At 61.6% G+C, this 19279-nt stretch overlaps 1 protein-coding gene across 4 annotated transcripts in view; it reads left to right on the plus strand.

Moving 5' to 3' along the window:
• Window positions 1–22: 22 nt before the first annotated feature.
• The window catches only part of NFIC (nuclear factor I/C (CCAAT-binding transcription factor)), a 56338-nt gene continuing 37081 nt past the window's right edge, over window positions 23–19279 (plus strand). For all 4 annotated transcript variants that reach the window (XR_001137583.1, XM_012646275.1, XM_012646277.1 and 1 more), the window contains exons 1-2: window positions 23–106; window positions 7983–8514. Coding sequence is in view for 3 of the 4 variants with exons in the window: in XM_012646275.1 (XP_012501729.1) it covers window positions 77–106; window positions 7983–8514 (562 nt within the window). In the remaining variant the exon portion in view is untranslated. The remainder of the gene's footprint in view (window positions 107–7982; window positions 8515–19279) is intronic.

Genomic DNA, 19279 nt, shown 5'->3' on the forward strand with positions numbered 1-19279 from the left:
GGGGGGGGGGTTGGAAAAATGACTCAGTAAGTTCGGTGCGCCCGCTCCGGCCGGCCCGCGCCTCCGCCGCGCCGGGATGTATTCGTCCCCGCTCTGCCTGACTCAGGTACGGCCCCCGCCCGCGCCCCCGCGCCCCGGCCCGCGCCCCCCGCATCCTCGGCCCCGGAGTTTTGAAGCCAGAGGAGGCGGGACGAAAAAGGCGCGCGTCCCTCCCGCCACCCGGGCCGGGATGCCCCCTTCAAGGGCTGGGGTCCGGTGGGGGATGGGTCGGGCCGGGGACCCCTACCCCGCACGCCCCCCATACACACACCGCACCCGGGACTCCCGCCCTGTCCTCCCCACCCCCAACGCCCCCACCCCTCGCGGACGTGGGGACTCGGTCTGCAGACTTGCCCTCCCCCCACTCGGGACGCGCTCCCCGCCCCCCTCGCTCGGGAAGGTCGGGGAGGGGGGCACCCCCGGCGAGCCAAAGGCAGGGCTGTGCGGGAGGCGCCCGGCCTGCCCCGGATTGGAATCCAGGAGGTCGTGGCTGGACCCTGGGTCCCCCCCAGCTCTTCTTGAGAAGAGGACCCCTCTGCTGTGTCCCCGGGTCCCCCCCACCCCCGCCAGCTAAGGCTGTGCCGGGCCTTCGGCCGCCGCGGGTCCCCCCGTTATTGGCCCACGTGTGCGTGGAGGGGGAGGGGCGCGCGAAGTTGGACGCGCCGGGAGCGGGGGAAGGGTGCCCGCGTTCCGGCTCCGTCTCCCCTGTCGCCCCCACCCCGCCACCTCCCCGACACGATCCCGGTAATTTCGCCGCGTGGATCCTGGATTCTTGGGCTGCGGCCGGGAGGAGCCGAGCCTGGCGTTCCGGGGTCTGGCCCGGGCACTGCGGCGCTGCGGACGCCCTCGCCAGCCCGGCACCTGCCCCTGCCCCCTCCCGCAGCCTCTCACCCCTGGCCGCGCTCCCAGCCTGCCCCCGGCTGAGCCTTGTGCAATGACCACAGGGGTGCGAGGGGAAGGGGCGGCTGTCCCTGCACCAAGCCGCTCCCTGGGGCATGACTTCATGCCCCCAACTCCCTTCCGGACCCCCAGCACTGCAGGTTTCTGCTATCCAGATCTGGGGCCCCCCACCCCCATTTTGCTGTGTGTCTGTAGGCTAGTGAGATTCTGGCCTCAGTTTCCCCAGAAGGACATGGAGCTAAGGCTGGTTCTGGAGAGAGGGCCAGTGTGGCGTCCAAACTGTAAAGTGCTGCACGTGGGGCATGCAATTCCAGCGAGAGTCGGGGCTCCTAAAGAGCACTGTGTGGGGAGCGTGTGGATGCCTGGCTTGTGTCCCAGGGAATGTGGAGGCCTGGGGACCCCAGGCGTGATCCTGGGGCCCCCATTCACAGCCGGATCTTTCTCACCAGCCCCCTCCAGCTGCCACTGGGAGCCCTTGGCTTCCCACAGGGAACGTGGGGGCTGGTGCTGAGGGAGTCTCAAGCCTGTCCACCCTGTGATCCCCCTGGATAACCTTGGGCAAGTCCCTGCCTCTCTCTAGGCCTCAGTTTCCCTTTCTTAGCAGCTTTTGCGGGGGGAATTCCCCAAAGCAGACATCTCCTTGAAGCTTCCCAAGAACAACTAGGGTTCAACTTGGTCTTACTGTGCGACCTTGAGAAGACTTCGCAGCCTCTGGGCTTATGGGGTGGCCTGGGTGGCTCCAAGGTGCCCCCCACCCTTCCCAAGCTGACCAGCTCAAGAGGGCCACGCAGGAGGGGCGGCTATGCCAGGGTGCCCCGGAATTCCCCCCTCGGAGCTGCTCAGGGGACACCTCCGTTCAGTTGCCTGAGGAGGGGGGGCGAGAGTGGGGAGCCCTGGCTTTGCCCCCGAGAACTTGCTGCCTCTGCCTCAGTTTCCCCAGGAGGAGAGCTCCAAAACGCCCGGGGTTGCTGTGTGCAAGAGACAGGGAGAGGAGGAGGCAGTGTCCCAAAGACAGGGGGCTTCCTCCTTTCCTGAGATTCTCCCATTGGCACCCCCTGCCCTGGAGGGGAGTCGGAGACCCTCCTCTTCGCTTCCCCTGAAGCCGGAGTGGGATCCCTGCTGCTCCTCCAAGGCCGAGCCTGGTCTGGGGTCCCCAGTGGGGGGGAGCTTAGAAGGCCTCTGACTGCTGCATGCAGAGCCCCCCACTCCTGGCCACCTGCCTCACTATCCCAAACCACATGCCCCGATGCTCTCATCTTGGTCTCTCTCGGTCTCTGTGTGTGCCTGTCTCTCCCTGTCTCTGTCTCCCTTCAAGTTCCCATCTGTCTCTTTCTATCTCTCTGTCTCCTTCTCTGTCTCTCCCCCTCTCTTTTCCCTCTCTTTGTCTCTGTGTGTCTCTCCCCATCTCTCCCCATCTCTGTCTGTCTCTGGGCCTCCCTCTCGCCCCATCCCCGGCTAATTTTACAACCTAAGCCCGACCTAAAATAGCTGCTGCCTTTTAGCTGATCCGACCCGGATCCTCCTCCCGGGAGCCGAGGCCGGCGGGGGGTGGGGGGCGCCTCCGGTGCCAGCCCGCCCTGTGCCACCTGGGCCCTGCCCGCGCTGCCCTGGAGCATTCTGGGAGCCCCGTCCCGGTCTCGGCGGTGACTCAAACGCTTTTTCACTTTTACTCTTAAGAGGAACTGCGCGGGGCTGCCGTTACTTCCATAAATCCTGGCGGCGGGAAAGGCCACCTCCCCGCCCGCCCCGGCTGGGCCTCCCTCCCCGCCGCCCGCCCGCCACCGCCACGTTAGTTAGTTATTCCGGGTTTGGGGCCAAATCCCTCTTGGCTGCGGGCGCCGAGGATTCCCCGGGCCGGGCCACAGGCTGGGCCTGGGCAGAGGCCACCTCCTCCCGCGTGGCTGCCTGGGCCCCTCCCTCATTCATTCATTCTTTCCTTCGTTCCTTTGCCTCATTCTGCGTGACAGCGGCATTCTTTTTACTGCCATTTCTCCAGCAGGGAAACTGAGGCTTGGGTTTGATTTAATAGATTGTCATGTGGCCCGGGTGGGGGGATGGGGAGGCACAGGCAGCAGGGTGGGATCCGGAGGGGGTGAAGGGGGTTCTGCCAGGGCCAGTGGTCCCCAGCCTCCCAGGCTGAGACCCAGAGAGGGCCAGGACCCGCTCCCGGCGGCACAGCGAGGCTGGCGGGGCTGGGATTTGGGGCTACGTCTCATCGGGCGGGTTGTCCAGGCCTGGGCAGGTGGGCTGGTGGCCTGTGATTTGTTCCCCTAAAAGGCACGCTCTCTCTCCGGGTGTCTCTCCCGCGCTCTGTCTCTCCGGCGTGTCTCTCTCCGTGCCTGTGTCTCCCCTCCCCTCTCTGCGGCGGAGGTGCCTCAGCGCCAGGGCCGGCGCCCTGTAAATCAGGAAAGCTGGGATTCTGGCCGAGTCAGCGTTCTCGCTCCCTCCCGCGCTCCCTCTCCCTGTCTGAGCCGTCCTCCCTCCCGTCTCGCACCAAACGGACAGAAACGCCACCCTGTCCTGCCCAGGCCTCCGGCCCCGTGTGGCGCCCCCCACCACGTGTGCCCGTGTTTACACACACGAGGGCTGCCCCCTTACCCAGTGCGCGTCCGTGACACGTGCGGCACACATACGTGCACACTCCCTGACACATGCACCAATGGGGACACGGCCCTGCCCCGCCTCAAATGTGCCAGAGTAGGGGGTGGGGGTCACCGAGACAGAGACCGAGAGCCTTCTTCCCGTCTGTGGCTGAGGATTCAGGGAGGCGCTCAGTGCAGAGCCTGGCACACAGTTGGTGCTCAATAAATACCGGCTGCATCGTGAACGGATGAACGATTCTGTTGGTTGAGAGAAGGGACTTTGGTCTTCTGAGCCTCCATTTCTCCTCCACACAAAAACGGGGGGACACGATCATGCTGTCCCCAGATACTCCACTCTGGTATACAGTAGGTGCCAAATAAGTGCTGCGGTGATCGTGGTTGCTGCTAAACTAATAATTGCGTTAAACATCCCGTAGGCATTTTCCAATTCACTCTCCCTTTGTTCTGTCACTTAGTTCGGCATAAACTAGGCTCTGGGCCAGGGGACAGGGACAGTCGGTGACCGACCTCGGCTCAGACCCCCCGGGGGCTTTTCTGTTGGTCTTTTCTCTCTTGCTGGGCCCTGTGCAGGGTGTCCCCCGGTCTGACCAGACCTGGGTGGACGTCAGCATCCGTTGTACCTGGGGAGGCGTGAGTGGTGGTAGCTTAGATGGAGGGTGGGATGGTGGAAGAAGCAGTGGGGACAGGTGGAATCCACGCCCGGGCGCCCGGGCAGGGGGGCGGGCGGGAAACGAGGTGACAGGGCAGGACCGGGCTGCCTCTTTGGCGGGAGCCGGCTTCCCTGAGGGTGTGGCGAATGTGTGACCAAGCCCAGACCCCGGGCTCAAGGGCGCGGGAGTGGGACTGGAGGCTCAGGGGTCTCCTTCCTGACTGTGACTTCAGCGCTCGGTGCCTCAGTCTCTTCCTCTAGACAGCAGGTGCGGTGACAGTTCCCATTTTGTAGAGTTGACGGCTCGACCCTCCGCCTCTAAAAGGTGCAACCAGACTCCCTGTCTCTGTCCCCTACATCCCAAGCCCCCTGGCTCAGCCCTCCTCATCCTCCAGGGACACCAGGGCACAGAGAGGGAAGTCAGGAGACCCAGGGGGCTCACTGGTCACTTAGGCAGGGAGTGTCCACTCTCTGGACTCAGTTTACCCAATTCTTCCCTGCACAACCTATCCTGTCCCCTTCCCGCCCTCCTCACTCTGCTCCAGCCACACGGGCCTCCTCACTGTGCCTCCAACACTCCAGGCACTGTCCTGCCCCAGGGCCTTTGCACGGGCTGTTGTCTGCACTTGGAAAGCTCCTACCCGGAATTGTCATCTTCTGGGTCTTCATTCAAGTGTCCCCTCCTGCAAGAGACCTTCCTGGGACCACCTCCAGCTAAAGAACACCCATCCCTCAGGGATTCCCTGGCCCCTCAGACTCTTTTACATTTCTTCAGAGCGCTTTGCTCAACCTGACGTTTTGGTACATATTTGTTGACTTATTGACATGTGTCCCAGGTCAGGATCTGGGAGGGTTGAGCCCAGGCCGCTGCCAAATCCTCAGCACCGTGCCTGGGGCTGGCACACAGCAGGCACTCAGTAGGTATTTGTTGAACAACCGAAGGAATCCCTCCCTCACAGGGTTAGATGAGAGTTATTCACAAGCTCCGATGCTCTGAGCTGGGGGAAAGGAGTTACCCAGGTTAGAAGCCCTGACACTGGTGCCAGACAGTATTGATTGAATATGAGCTCTGCCTCTTGCTAGCCATGTGACCTTGGACAAATCACCCAACCTATAGAAGAGGGCATTGGAAGCAGGGCTTTGAAGGATGCATAGGAGTTTGATGAGATCCATTCCCATTAAGGATTGTTGAATCACTTTCATCTTGAAAACTTGTAATTGGAGTTTCGTGTCCTAGCTTGCTAGCATGGACTTTCAGGGTGGGGGGACCACAGGGAGGCTGAGAGAGGGGCACAGCCCAGGGCACAGTTGTCTCAGCCGCTGCTGCCCTCTTTGGCCAGGAAGCCCCAATGGGCCACGCTGGGGTTTCTGGAAAAGGCCCGGCCTTGTTCTCCTGTGGCTTTGTATCTCTGGTTACCAGGGCAAGGAACAAGCTCCACCCATCTTCATCAGGCTGCAATGTTCATTTCTGCCCATTGTACAGAATGAGAAACTGAGGCTGGGTCATACTGACAGTGAAAATGGAAACTAATATCCCCCCATCTCCTTCCCTGGCAGTGGGTGCCTCAACCCTGGGCCTTAGGGTCAGAGAGCGGGGTGATAGAGCTGGATTCAGAGACACCCCCCAGCCTGTACAGTCCAGGCTAGGTGTGGGGGAACCCTGGGGAGAGGCTGTTTGAAGGAAGGGACACTGGAGATGGGGCATTGAGGGATGTATAGGAGTTTGGGAGGATTCTCAGCATCTAGCCTGCCTTGGCTGCCTCCTTTGCCTGTTCACCCTTTGAGGGAATTGGGAGGTGCCCGGGGAAGAGAGCCTGGTTGTCGCAGGTCTTGTGGGACAAAGAGAGTGATGGGCCGGGTCTCTCACCTGCTCTGACCTCCCAGGACGCCAGAGGGAGGAGGGGGCACCAGGTCCATGACCCAGTTACAGGCTGTTTTTCTTTCTGCCTCCACAACCAGCCTGGGTTACCAGTGACGTGGGCTCCCACTCCTGCCTGCCTCCCTGGCACCTGTCCCCAGAAGGGGCCCAGGCTGAGAGAAGGAATTCGGGGGACAGGAGGTCAAAAAGAGAAGGGGCTTCAGGGCGAGGAGGAGTCAGGGAGAGGAGACCTGGACACTGTCGTCCTGGCCCCCTGCCCACCTGGCGCCCCCTCCGTGGGCAGTGACCTGTGTCTCTATTGATCCCCCCACCCCGAACCACCTGGCCCCCCGCCAGGCCCCCTGCATCTCTGGCCAGGTGGCCTGGGCTCTGCTGCCCAGCTGTGTGACGCTGGACAAATTACTCTGGGTCTCTGGGTCTCGAATGTCGAGTAGCCTCCAGGCGCAGGAGAGGACAAGGGTGGCCGGGCACTGGGGTGGGCCCCTCCATCCTCTGTCTGCCTCAGCAGGTCCGCTCGGGGGTGGCGGGGGCCAGGCATAAAAGGGCCCCGAGGTCCAGTCCCAGCTGCAGCTGTTACGATGACTCACACTTCGGGGGACACGGAGGTGGGGGAGCTGGGCTGGCCCAAGCGGAGCCCCGTCCTGCCTCACCCTGGCCTCACCAGGTGGGGAGGCTATTTTCAGACCCTCAGTAATAGGTGACATCTGATGTCCCCGCCCCCACCCTGCAGCGTCCTGTGGCTGGAGGCGGCCCAGGGGGCACGGAGCACACAGCAAGGGGGTGCCCCGGCAGGGGGGTGCTGCGTGCGCCCAGCCGGAACACGGACTGGAGTCCGGAGTAGCTGTTTCTCTTTCTCTCGGGGACCCCAGCCTCGCGGAGGACAGGCTGTGCTGGGAAAAGGGTCGATGGCCTTCAGGGCGGTCAGGGTCCTGGTTCTTATCCTCACACAAGCCCTGAGACCCCTGTGGGACCTTGGCCGGGTCTCCACCCCTCCGTGAGCCTCAGTTTCCCTGCCACGCAGCAGCTGGCAGCAGGGTCTCGGGCCTTTTCCTGCCTCCTGGGAGACTGTGGGCAAATGAACTAATCTAACAGTTTCCTCGTCTGTAAAGAGCGGGTTTTGTGGCCGCCCTTAACCCCTGGATGAGTCACGATGGGAAGCGTGTGTTGAAGTCACAGCTCCGGCCGGGTCTCGGAGCCTCCCTGGGCCTCGATGTTTCTGTCTCTGGTTCCTCCTGCAGTCATTGAGCACCACTGTGTGCTCGGCCCTGCGCTAGGCATTGGAGGAGGTGGCCGCTCACCCTCCCCCATGAGGGCTTTGCAAACGCAGCCTGGAGCCAAGTGCCCAGCACCTGCCTTTGTAGATAAAGTTTTATTGGCCCACGGCCCCTCTGATCGCTCTCATCTCGCGTAGGGCTGATTCTGCACTAATGTGAATTTTGTGTGTAGCCCACAAAACCTAAAATGTTCGCCATCTGGTTGTTTGGCGTAAAAGTTTGCCGACCCCCTTCTAGCAGGCACAGAATGCGTCCACGACTTCCCCAGTCTCTAGCCTCAGTTTACCCATCTGTACGATGAGTCCTCTGTCAGCCCCCACCTGGGACCCTTGCCTTGCTCCTTCTGTATATGGAGGTTCAAGGTGGTCCTCCATGAACTTCTGCCGTGGCCTGTGCCTTCCTCCCAGTCCGAGCCTCAGTTTCCTCACCTGGGCAATGGGTTTTTGCAGGTGCCCCACTGCTGGGTCACCTCTGGCCTTCCGTTTGTCCCCGGTGGGGTGGGTGGGTCTGCAGCGGCCGCCCAGCCTGCGACTCCCCATCTGGTGGGTTTGCCCGGCTCTGGCCTCAGTCTTCCGGACAGGGCAATGGGTCCGCAGTGCCCGGCCTCCTGCTGACGTGTCGCCTCCCCTGTCCCACAGGATGAGTTCCACCCGTTCATCGAGGCCCTGCTGCCTCACGTCCGCGCCTTCGCCTACACCTGGTTCAACCTGCAGGCGCGGAAGCGCAAGTACTTCAAGAAGCACGAGAAGCGGATGTCGAAGGACGAGGAGCGGGCGGTGAAGGACGAGCTGCTGGGCGAGAAGCCCGAGGTCAAGCAGAAGTGGGCGTCGCGGCTGCTGGCCAAGCTGCGCAAAGACATCCGGCCCGAGTGCCGCGAGGACTTCGTGCTGGCCATCACCGGCAAGAAGGCGCCGGGCTGCGTGCTCTCGAACCCCGACCAGAAGGGCAAGATGCGGCGCATCGACTGCCTGCGCCAGGCCGACAAGGTGTGGCGGCTGGACCTGGTCATGGTGATCCTGTTCAAGGGCATCCCGCTCGAGAGCACCGACGGCGAGCGCCTGGTCAAGGCGGCGCAGTGCGGCCACCCCGTGCTCTGCGTGCAGCCGCACCACATCGGCGTGGCCGTGAAGGAGCTGGACCTCTACCTGGCCTACTTCGTGCGCGAGCGAGGTGAGGCGGCCGCGGGGCGGCGGAGGCAGGCGGGCTGTGGCGGTCGGAAGGCGGAGGCAGGATGCACCTCCGTGTCTGAGGGAGGTGGCCGGCTCCTGAGGCCTCGGGGAGTGAGACCCTGTCCGAGGGGCACGATGTGGCGCTCTTGGGAGCAGAGACGGGGAAAAGAGAGAGACAGGCCATCCTAGTCTTCCGAGGAAAGCTCAGAGAGTCCTGGGGGTGCGTTCCGGGAATGTTTGTTGATCGACTCTCAGACCACGCCAGTGGATGAGGCCTCGTGAGTTCGGCCCTTCCAGCTGGGGGGTTGCTGGAGGTCTCTGGGGGTCAAATGCCCGATGTTGAGACCCGTAGGGTTTGTGCAGAGTCAGGGGAATCCATGGTGGCTTCCCAGAGGAGGCGGCGCAGCTGAGCTCGGCTCTGCAGGGTGGCCGGGCGGCAGCGGACGTGGGGGTGGGTATCCAGGTGGCGTGGCAGCCGGGGCAGAGCTGGGAGGCTGGTTGTGCCGTCCGGCCTCTCAAGGTCAGCAGGTCCTTGTGCCAAGAGCAGGGCGTGGTTGAGACGGCAGCAGGGTCCGTTGAGGTGCTGCCTCCTGGCTGTATGGCCCGCTCAGGCCTCAGTTTCCCCCACCTGGAGGTTATCAGAGTGCCTAGCTTGATGGAGCTGCAGGGACTTTGAGGAGATCACTGGGGGGGAGCGCCAGCCTGCCGCGTGGAGGGTGTCCCCAGGACTGTCTCCGTGTGGACGGGATCGAATGCCCCCAGAGACCTGATGGGCACGCGTCACACCCCTGCCATGCCCACCCAGGCCGGCCTGGTACGCGTGTGGCCGGCACACGCTGGGGGCGTGTCGGGTGGTGCCCTCCACACACAGACCCACGTGGGTTGCAAACCCCAGCAGCCCCCACGTGAACACAGGTGGTTGCACACCGGCGTGTGCAGGAACAGGGGGACCCTGGGGCCAGACTGTCCAGGTTCCAGATGCCACCCTGCTCTTCCCTGGCTGTGCAGACACGTTCCTTTCCTGTGCCTCAGTTCCCCCCTCGCTACGATGCGGGTAACAGCTGCGCTGTCGTCTGGAGTTGGTGCCAGGCTTAGGCAAGGTCGTGGGCTCCCCGTCTGTCTCCAGGGGGTGTGGGAGGGAGGGAGAGCAGGGCAGAGAGTGACCCGGTCTTGACCTTGAATCGTTGACCTTGACCTTAGCATCTGCCCCCCCCCTTCCCCGCCCCACACTTGAGCAGCAAACCCACCAGGGCGGGAAGCGGAGCGGCATTTGGGGCTGCAGCGGAGGCAGAGAGGGGCAGGAGGCGACAGCGTGTCCGGGCAGGGGCCGCGTGGGGGCCGCGGGCTCGTTGCCATGCAGGTCCAAGCCTCCCTCTCCCACCCCTCGTCCTCCGCGCCCGCCCCACCCCCACCTCCTCCGCACTGAGCTGATAAAATTTTGAAGCTGCGCTTTCTGCTGCAGTCAGCACAATCTCCGGGCGCCTCCCCGCCCCCAGCCGGCCCCCTCCCCCTCTGCGCGGCAGGCAGGCCGGCCTGTGGCCTCCACAGACACCTTGGTGTCCAGCTGCCAGGCTGTGCTACCAGCCCAGCCTACCCCACTGTCCCCCTGGGGATGTCCCTGCTCCCACTGGCCCCATCGGACCACACCCCCCACCCTGCCACCTGCCCATCCTGGGCGTGAGGGTCAGGGATGAGAGCTGCCTGCTGGCTGGGTGACCTGGGGCAAGCCGCTGACCCTCTCTGTGCCTCATTTGCTTGTCTATAAAATGGGGAGCTCAAAAATCACCCCCTTATGGGGAACATAGGGTGCCCTTGGTAAGTGCTCAACAAACAACCCTCGTGGGCTCGTCAGTGCCAGGCACCAGGCTAGGGCCCCATTGTCACTGACACGATCTTCCTCCTTCCGATGACGGTTTCCCATTGGCCGGGCCTTTTTGCCTACGCTGTTCCCTCTTCCTGGAATGCCTTTCCCATATGGAAAACTCCTGCTCATGCTTTAAAACCCCAGCTCCTAGCTCCACGTTCTCTCTGCCGGCCATTTTCCCGAGGGCTTAGCAATTCTTTTCCATGCGTGTAGCAGCCCTACGAGGCAGAATCACTGTTGTGCCCATTTTATAGATGAGGAAACAGAGGCCCAAGGAAGCGATCTGACCTGCCCACGGTCACACAGCCGAGAGAGGGCAGAGGTGGGATTGGGACCCAGGCAGCTTCCACCTCTGCTGTGCCAGTGACACACCCCCACCCCAGTCAGTGTCGTGGAAGGGGACAGGGGTAAATCGTGGCGTGCAGCGTGAGCATCCGTCAGCGTGGCTTGGCCACCTCCCAGCTGGGTTCTGTGTTCTCGGACCCCACAGGCCGAGGTCTTGTCTGGGGTCCCCGGGCCAAGGCCGTCCTCGGTGCTTAACCCCAGCAGTTGCGAGTCCGACAGCAAGGAAGACTGGCCGCCACCCCTCCCCCGACCGTGTGAGTCCCCAGGGTGCAGGGGGGGTACTGGGGGTGCCTGCCCCGCCTCTGACGTCAGAATCGAGATGGAAAGTGGTGACCAAAGGTGGGGCCCAGGGGCCGACAGAAAGACAGTGGGGAGAAAGACACGAACGCAGAGTCACACAGACGTGGACAGAGGCACCGCGGGTCCCCCCGTCCTCAGACGAGGCCTGGCTCCCCCTCGCCCCACCCCGATCTCGGCCTCCCTGTCTCTCCCAGGAACGTCAGGTGGGCCGATGGGGCCGCACCCTACGGGGGAACCCCAGGCCTCCATCCTGCGATTACTTGGGGGGATGGGGGGTGGAAGGGACCTGAGAAGGTCCCCTCGGCACTGGCGCTGCGAGACGGTCAGAGCCCAGGCCATCTCCTGGGGCAGAATTGGCCACCCAGCGTCCATCTGGCACCTCCCTGGCCACAGGGGCCTGGGCTGTGGTGTGTGCCCTGGGGGGCAGCCTAGGGGACAGCTTTGGGGCTGTGATGGGGGGACATGAGCTCCTTGGGGCATTGGTGCAGGGGGGCCGTGTGCACTGGGGTGGGACAGGAAAACAGAGCAGGGGAGAGGTGTGGAGGGGGTCGGGGGCCCCCTCTGAGGAGGTGACTGCAGACACGAGGCCTGCAGGTGGAGAGAGGGCAGCGAGGGTGTACCCAGCAGGGGGCACAGCCAGTGCAAAGGCCCTGAGGCTGGCGGGGGAGCAGGGTGTGGGGCTGCAGGGGTGAGGGTGAAGCCGGGGGAGCAGGGGGGAGGCTTCGTTGGGGGGAAGAAGTGTGGAGGAACCAGGGCCCTGAGAGGGAAGCCGCCTGCCAGCCTGCCCGCCCGCCCCAGCCCAGCCAGGCCTCCCCGCCCCCTCCGGCAGCCTGAGAAACCTGAGGCGGGCGGGCGCGGTGCCAGGGCCAGGGGGAGGGGCTGCCAGGCCCGCCCGCCCCGGCAGCTGCCAGCCCGTCCCGAGCCGCCAGCCCAGATGGTGCCCATCTGCTGACGCCACCGCCGCCATGGGCCAGCCTCCCGTTCCCGCCTTGCGCGGTGCCAACCGCTGGCTGTCCAGGGCCCAGGATGGCACTGCGGGCAGGGGCCGGCCCGGGACGCTCGCAGCTGCTGCAGGGGCTGCCTGGTGGGTGGGTGGGGTGCCCTAGAGAAGGTGGCAGGAGAAACTCAGAGAGAGGGGAGGTCCCCAGCCCCTCCTGGATGGAATTGGGAGGCAACAATACAGATGGCAATAATAGTAACAGACACCCGTCTTGGACGCTTCCTGTGTGCCGGGCTCAGGGCCCATGGCGCATCTTAACTGCTTTAATTCTCCCCAGCACTGCACGAGGAGGGGTTCTTGCCTCCTCCCACTCTCAGATAAGGCAGCAGAGGCCCAGAGACGGTCAGCCGCTTGCCCAAGATCACACAGCCTCTAAGAGGCAGAGCCAGAATGAGAAATGGATTGAAACCTCTTAAACAAAACAAACTAAAAATACCCTTTGAGGTTCTCTGATGGAAGCCACACCCTCCCAGCCGTGCAAGCCCCGGTCCCGTCACGACTGCAGTGGGGGACGGGGTGGGCCGTGCTCAAGCGCCTGCCGTGCCCAGGCCTCGGGCCTGGGTGTCCTTAGAGCATGCCCGGGATTTGGTGGAGGGAGAAAGGGGCTTGGCCTGGGGGCGAGGGACCCACCCCGCCTCCTCCGCCCTCAGAGATCTTCACCCCGGCACACAGAGGACGCGTGACGGTGGCCACTGCATGCTGGACACAACCGTGTCCGCGTGTGCTCCAGGCTGTGAGAGGTGCACTCCCCTCCTGGGGCCTCAATTTGCCCATCTGTGGGATGGGGAGAATGAGAACCCTGCCCCTTACATTGAGGATTGGTGTTACTAGTCCCTGAAAAGCATACAGGAGGCACTCAGTAAGTGCTCATTCCTGTCCCAGATCCTCTTTCCAGCTCCAGGAGGGAGGCGGGGAGGCCCCAGTTCTGCTCTGACACCCCGGGCGGCACCAGGGACCCAGGGGTGGCTGTGACCGGACGCGGGACTGAGCGACCCTGTCCAGGTGTCTGGGTGGCGGAGGGGTGGGGAGCTCCTGGCACCACCCTGACATTTCCGCCAGGGCCGCGCGGCCAGGCGACAGCCGTCTGTCTGTGCAGGGAAGGTGGCTGCGCGGCGAGAGGCGCAGATGCCAGCTGGTGGTGCATTTATAGCGAGGGCAGGAGGCCTCTGGGCTGGACAGGAGGGGGTTCCGCGCACACGGCGGGTGGGGAGCCCGCGGGGGCTGAGCAGGGAGGGGGCAGAGTGTCAGGAAGAGTCTGGGGCATATTCTCTGGCCAGACGGGGTCCGGGTTCTGACCTCTCTGCTCAGGCACTGCCCCCTTTGGCAAGTGGCCTCGCTGCTCTAGGCCTCAGTTTCCCTGTACAGTGGGGGTGACCGGGGCGTGCCGGGTCCAATCAGTGCAGGAACAGCGCGAGGACAGGGCCTGGTATACAGTCAACACTCAAAAATGATGTGTTGGCCGGGCGCAGTGGCTCACACCTGTAATCCTGGTGCTCTGGGAGGCCAAGGTGGGAAGATTGCTTGAGGCCAGGAGTTCGAGACCAGCCTGAGCAGGAGCGAGACCCCGTCTCTACTAAAAGTAGAAAAATTAGCCGGGCGTGGTGGCTCCTATACTCCCAGCTACTCGGGAGGCTGAGGCAGGAGGATCGCTTGAGCCCAGGAGTTGGAGGCTGCAGTGAGCTGTGATGACGCCACTGCACTCCAGCGTTGCTTTAAAAAGGGACGAGGCTCTGACACAGGCCACAGCGTGGATGGACCTTGAGGACATCGTGCTCAGTGCGAGACACCAGACACAGAAGGACACACACTGTGTGATTCCACTCACAGGAGGTCCCCAGAGGCGTCAGATCCGTAGAGACAGGAAGCAGGATGGTGGGTGCCAGGGGCTGGGGAGGGGGTGGGGAGTGAGTGTTTCATGGGGACACAGCGTCAGTTTGGGAAGATGAGAAGGTTCTGGAGACGGAGGGTGGTGACAGTTGCACGACAGTGTAAATGTGCTCAGTGCCGCCGAGCTGTGCACTTGGAAATGGTTAAGATGGTCAGTTTTATTACCTATACTTTACCATAATTTTTCAAAATTATTTTTTGTTAGTCATGATGATAGACAACGTTATACAAAATAATGTAATACTAAATAGGTAATAATAGTTATATATAGTTCTGTAATCGTGAATAAGAAAAATAGTATCCATGGTGACAATATGATAATTTTACTGTCATCGTCATGATTACTCGGGTTGTCGTCCCAGCTCTGCCCTCCGGCCGGCTGTGCAACCTCGGCGAGTTCGCGCGTAGCTCTGTGATTTCATTGTCTCACGTGCAGATTGAGCCCGGGGCGTGTCAAGGGATGTCAGTAGGACAGCGTGTGTGAAGAAGCCCAAGCTGCTAGCAGGTGGTGCGTGGTGGGAACGGTGGGCTCTTCTGTGACTCGGTCCCCTCACCCCCTGCAGACGCCCCTGCCCTGGGTCCCCGTGCGGCACGTCTGCACGCGTGAATGCAGGCATGTGGGTGCTCCCGCGGCAGCCCCTGTGGGTGTCCTTGTCCACGCGGGCGGGGCCCGGCCCTCCAAGCAGCCAGCAGAAGGGGCGGGCATCTCCTTGCACCTGTGGCTGCCACCCGCTGTGGCGGGGCTGCAGTTGCCACCCTGGCCCCGTGCCTGGGACGCCGAGGGGAGGCTGAGGGCAGCTAGGGACATCTCTGTGCACCCCCTGCAGCCAGCTGCCAGGCCAGCCCTTCTCCCTCCAGCTGAGCGTGGGCAGGAAGTCGCAGATGGTCAGAGTTGGTGAGGGGTGAACGAGGGGACACTTGGGGACACTGGATGTCTGAGGGGTGGGGCATTGCCCAGAGCACCCAGGAGGAAGGCTCCTTCCGGCCGGTCCAGGGCAACTTGCAGGGGTGATAGGACAGACAGAAGAGGGACCCTGGTGTCTCAGCGTGGCTGACTTGCAGGCAGAGGGGAGAGCACGGGTTTCCACGGGAGGCAGGCTCTGGAATCCCATAGCCAAACCAGCTTCTAGACCCGCCAGGGGACATGTCCTAAAATTCCCAAGGCCTGAGTTCTAGAATTTCTTCCTCCGGCGTCTTGATCAACCAGGTGGTTCTAGAATTGCCCTGCTTCCGGAGCAGCCCGGTCCAGTGGAAACAGAATTCAAACTACATCTGTGATGTAAATTTTCGTTTCTGGTATCCGCATGTAAATGTGTCAACGTACCAGAGAAATTAATTTTAGCCATCTATTTTATTTAACCCAGAGCATCCAAACTAGCGTCATCGCAACACCTAAGCAATAGGAAAGTGATTGAGATATTTTATATATATTTGTTTTTGTACTAAGTCTTTGAAATCTGGCGTGTGTTGTCTACTCGCATCTCAATTTGGAAAGGCCACATGTCGAGCGCCGGTGGCTGCTACAATGGACAGCGTGGCACTAGAACCGGATCTGAGTTCTAGAAAATTCGGAAGCAGATCTCCAATCTCCCAAGTCGAGTTCTTGACAATGTGAGGGCAGATTATTCTAGAACTCCCAAGCCAGTTGCTTGAGACTCCAAGGACTGTGTTCTAGAAGGTCTCACGTTGGGCCTCTAGAGTATACAAACACGGAATTTCTCCCCCTCCGCCCTGTGGACATTTGGAACCAGATCACTCTCTGTGCGGGGCCGTCCTGGGCACCGCAGGTGCTGAGCAGCGTCCCAGCCTCCACCCACCCCGTCCCGGGAGCACGCCCCAGTTGTGACAACCGCAGATGTCCCCAGACATCACCCAGTGTCCTCTGGGAACAGAATCACTCCTGGTTGACAACCTCTGTACCAAGGGAAGCTTAAGAATTCCTTAAAGTTAGGTTTTTTAACCACCAAAGAAACAGTTCTAGAATCCCCCAAGCTGGTTCCGTAACGTGGACTTCATTTCTGACCACGGAGGAGCAGGAGCTGGGATTTCTTGAGTTGGGTGTCTCAGTGTCCAAAAGGCAGTTCCAGGTGTTTTTGCCCTGTTGGGTTTTTGCTTACGGAAGGCCACACTCCAGAACCCCCTGAGTTGGGTTCTAGAGCATCTGGGGGCGGGTTCTAGCATTCTTCACAGTGAGCTTTTGCAGCATCTGGGGACAGATCTCAAATCTTCCCAGTTGGGCATCTCGAGAATATGAGATTGTAGAACTTGTTCTTAATTATCCAGTCAACGTTTGGTTTTATCAATATCCAAGAAATCCTTAAATATGTTCTTGGCCATTGACAGCAGGTTCTAGAATTTTTTTTTTTTTTTTGAGACAGAGTCTCACTCTGTCACCCAGGCAGGAGTGCCGTGGTGTCATCACAGCTCACTGCAGCCTTGAACTCCTGGGCTCAAGTGATCCTCCTTCCTCAGCCTCCCGAGTAGCTGGGACTAGAGGTGCCACCACGCCCTGCTAATTTTCCTTATTTTTGTAGAGACGGGATCTCGCTCTTGCTCAGGCTGGTGTCGAACTCCTGAGCTCAAATGATCCTCCTGCCTCGGCCTCCCAGAGTGCTGGGGTTACAGGCGTCAGCCACCATGCCCAACCCAGGTTCTAGAATTTTCGACATGGAGTTCTTGCATGCCCAAGTGCAGGTTCTAGAGTTTCTCGAGCTAGGTTCTAGAATATCTGTGGGCAGGGTCTAGAATTCTCTGGCAAAGCTCAGACCAGAGTTGAGTAAGCCTCAGGCACCACTTGACTAAGCAGAATATTCCAGAAAAGATGTGGGGGAGGGGATGCGAGGAGGAAGGAGGAAGATTTGGGTGTCTTGGAGGTTTTTCTGTACTGGTTGCGGCTGGATGGGGGCTCTGGGGTGGTGTGAGGTCCTCGGGCCCAAGGGGAGCAGCTCGTGGGGTTACGCGGCTGTGAAAACCTGGGATCAGGTGGGCCGAGGAACAAGAAGGAGACTTTTTTTAACTCCTGGGTAACGTCTGTTGTTTATTGGATGCGGCGACACAGGAGTCCCCGGCATAAGCAAGTGTGTGTTTCCAGGAGGTTGTTACGGGGCCACTGGTGCACCCCAACCCGCGTCTGGTCTGGGCGGATCTGCCTCTTCCCAGCTATGTGATCTCGGGCTCACAAGGACAGCGGGGCCACCCCTGGCCCGCGGCCCGCAGTGCTTCAGTTGAAGGCGGTGGCTGTGATTGTCGGTTGTGTATCTAGTGGGAGGTGTGTGTGTTTGGGGTGTTGGGGTGCATTTATGGGGGGACCACAGTTGTCCTGAGGGCTTCCCAAGCGCCTAGCTCATCTAAGCCCTCATTAGATGTTAGCAGCTACCATCGCCGCCTGCATTTAACAGATGGGGAAACTGAGGCCCAGAGAGGCAAAGCGACTGGCGTAAGGTCACACAGATAAGGGGCAGAGTCAGGACTCGCACCTGTGTCTGGGAGATCCCAGGGCCAGTCCCCCCCGCCCGGGGAAGGGGCTATTTGAGGTACATCAGGGACCTCTCCAGAATGTCCCAGGATCCCGCCTTTGAGGCTACAGGGCTTTGGTGCTGGCGGGTGGGCAGCAGGTTCAGCTGGATCAAGCAGCATCTTTGGGGGGTGCAGGCTGGCTGGGGGTGGGCAGGCCTCCAACCTTCACTTGGGCAGCCAGGCAGGTGAGAGATGCAGCCCAGGCCAGGTGTCTCTCTGTCTGCCTCTGTCTCTGGGGCTCTGCATCTCCCCTCCCACTGTACCCCGCAGCCTCTTCCGGCCTTGCCAGTCTCCTCCCTGCCCCCCAGCCCACCCCGTGGGCTGCCCGGAGGTGGCAGCAGGCAGCTGAATGGGCCTCTTGTTCCTGGCCACACCCGCCCTTTGGGGTCACCCTGGGACATGCCCAGGCAGCAGTGCTGCCTTAAAGGGCCAGTGCCCAGAGAGAAGGGGAGGACAGGGGGCTCCCTCCACCCCCAAACCCCACCCCATCCGAAGGATGTACCTGGTGGGGCGGAGGGGAAGCTTGTACTCAGACACCCCAATCCCACGTGGTCAGAGGGGTGGACCCCGGGCCAGGGGGAGGCTGCCAGGAGGAGGAGCTGTGATAGGGCTTGAGTTCGACCTTGGATAAATCCCTTCTCCCTCTGCCTCAGTTTCCCATCTAGATTAGGGGAGACTGTGCCCACCCCACCCCTGACCCCCGTGGGTTCCTGGGCAGACAGAATATTACCCTTTTCTGGGCCAGGATTTGGTACACAGTCAGCGCTCTCCTTGTACCCGCTGTGCAATGATAGAGCACCTGCTGTTGCCCTGTGGCCACCACCCGCCATGTGGACTAGGCGTTATCTTCGCCTCTCTGTGCCTCAGTTTCCTCGCACACGGAATGAGGCAGTGGCTGTCCCTGCTTTACAGAGAGCTCTGCAAAGACTCAGTCCATTAATAGAATTCAGAGGGTATTAGGGCAGGGCCGGGGGCCAGGCAGGGCCTTAAACACTACCCAGTGCTGCCTCTGCCGTTGCATTTATTGAGCACCAGCTGCATACCAGGCCCTGCTGAGAAAGCCCCATTTAACAGACAGGGGAGCTGGGAGGTTGAGGCGCAGGCTGATGCCCCACCGCCCAGATGTTGCTCCGGTGTCATCCCTTCCTCCCTCTGCTCAGGGCTGTGCAACTTCAGGCCGCTCACTTGCCCTCTCTGGGCCTCGGTTTCACCTTCTGAGCAATGGGAACAGCCCTGTCCATTCAGGCTAGAAACCTTTTACCTTTTCCTGCCTGGTGGGGAAGGGGGGACTGTCTCTGGGAATTTGGGGTGTCCCCCAGGCAGGCGTTGGTCCAGAGGGCCTTGAACCCGAACCCGGGCTGTGCCTGGTGGCCGCTCTGGGCGGCCTTGGCGCTCCCGTGCCCCAGGCCGGCCCCGTGGACGGCCCGGGACAGGTTGCTGCCGGATGGACAAGCCTGTTCCCTGCTTCCTTATGTAACCAGTTTACGCAAGGCAGCAGCGCCGCTTACATAAGGGAGGCCGGGCCAGCGCCCAGCTGGGGAGGGGGAGGCTCTTAAAGGGGCCCGCGTCCCCCTCGGCTCCCCTCGCGGGTCCTGGCGCGAACTCATAGGCGAGCCTCGTAAACCCTGGTGACTGGACGCCCATCCGTGCCGTCGCCGCGGTCACTATGATTACTGTTGTTGATGTTGTTTGTCCCACTGCGTTCTTTCCCAGGCGCAGGGGCCCCTCTGCGCTTGGCCAGAGGTCTGGGCTGTGACGCTGCCAGCTCTGCCTGTCACACTTGGCGAGTCCCTTCTCTCTCTGAGCCTCAGTTTCCCCATCTGGGCAATGAGGGATGTCTGTGAGGGAGGGCGG

Source organism: Propithecus coquereli, unplaced genomic scaffold (genome assembly GCF_000956105.1).
Source record: "Propithecus coquereli isolate 6110/MARCELLA unplaced genomic scaffold, Pcoq_1.0 Scaffold241, whole genome shotgun sequence".
Lineage (NCBI taxonomy): Eukaryota > Metazoa > Chordata > Mammalia > Primates > Indriidae > Propithecus > Propithecus coquereli.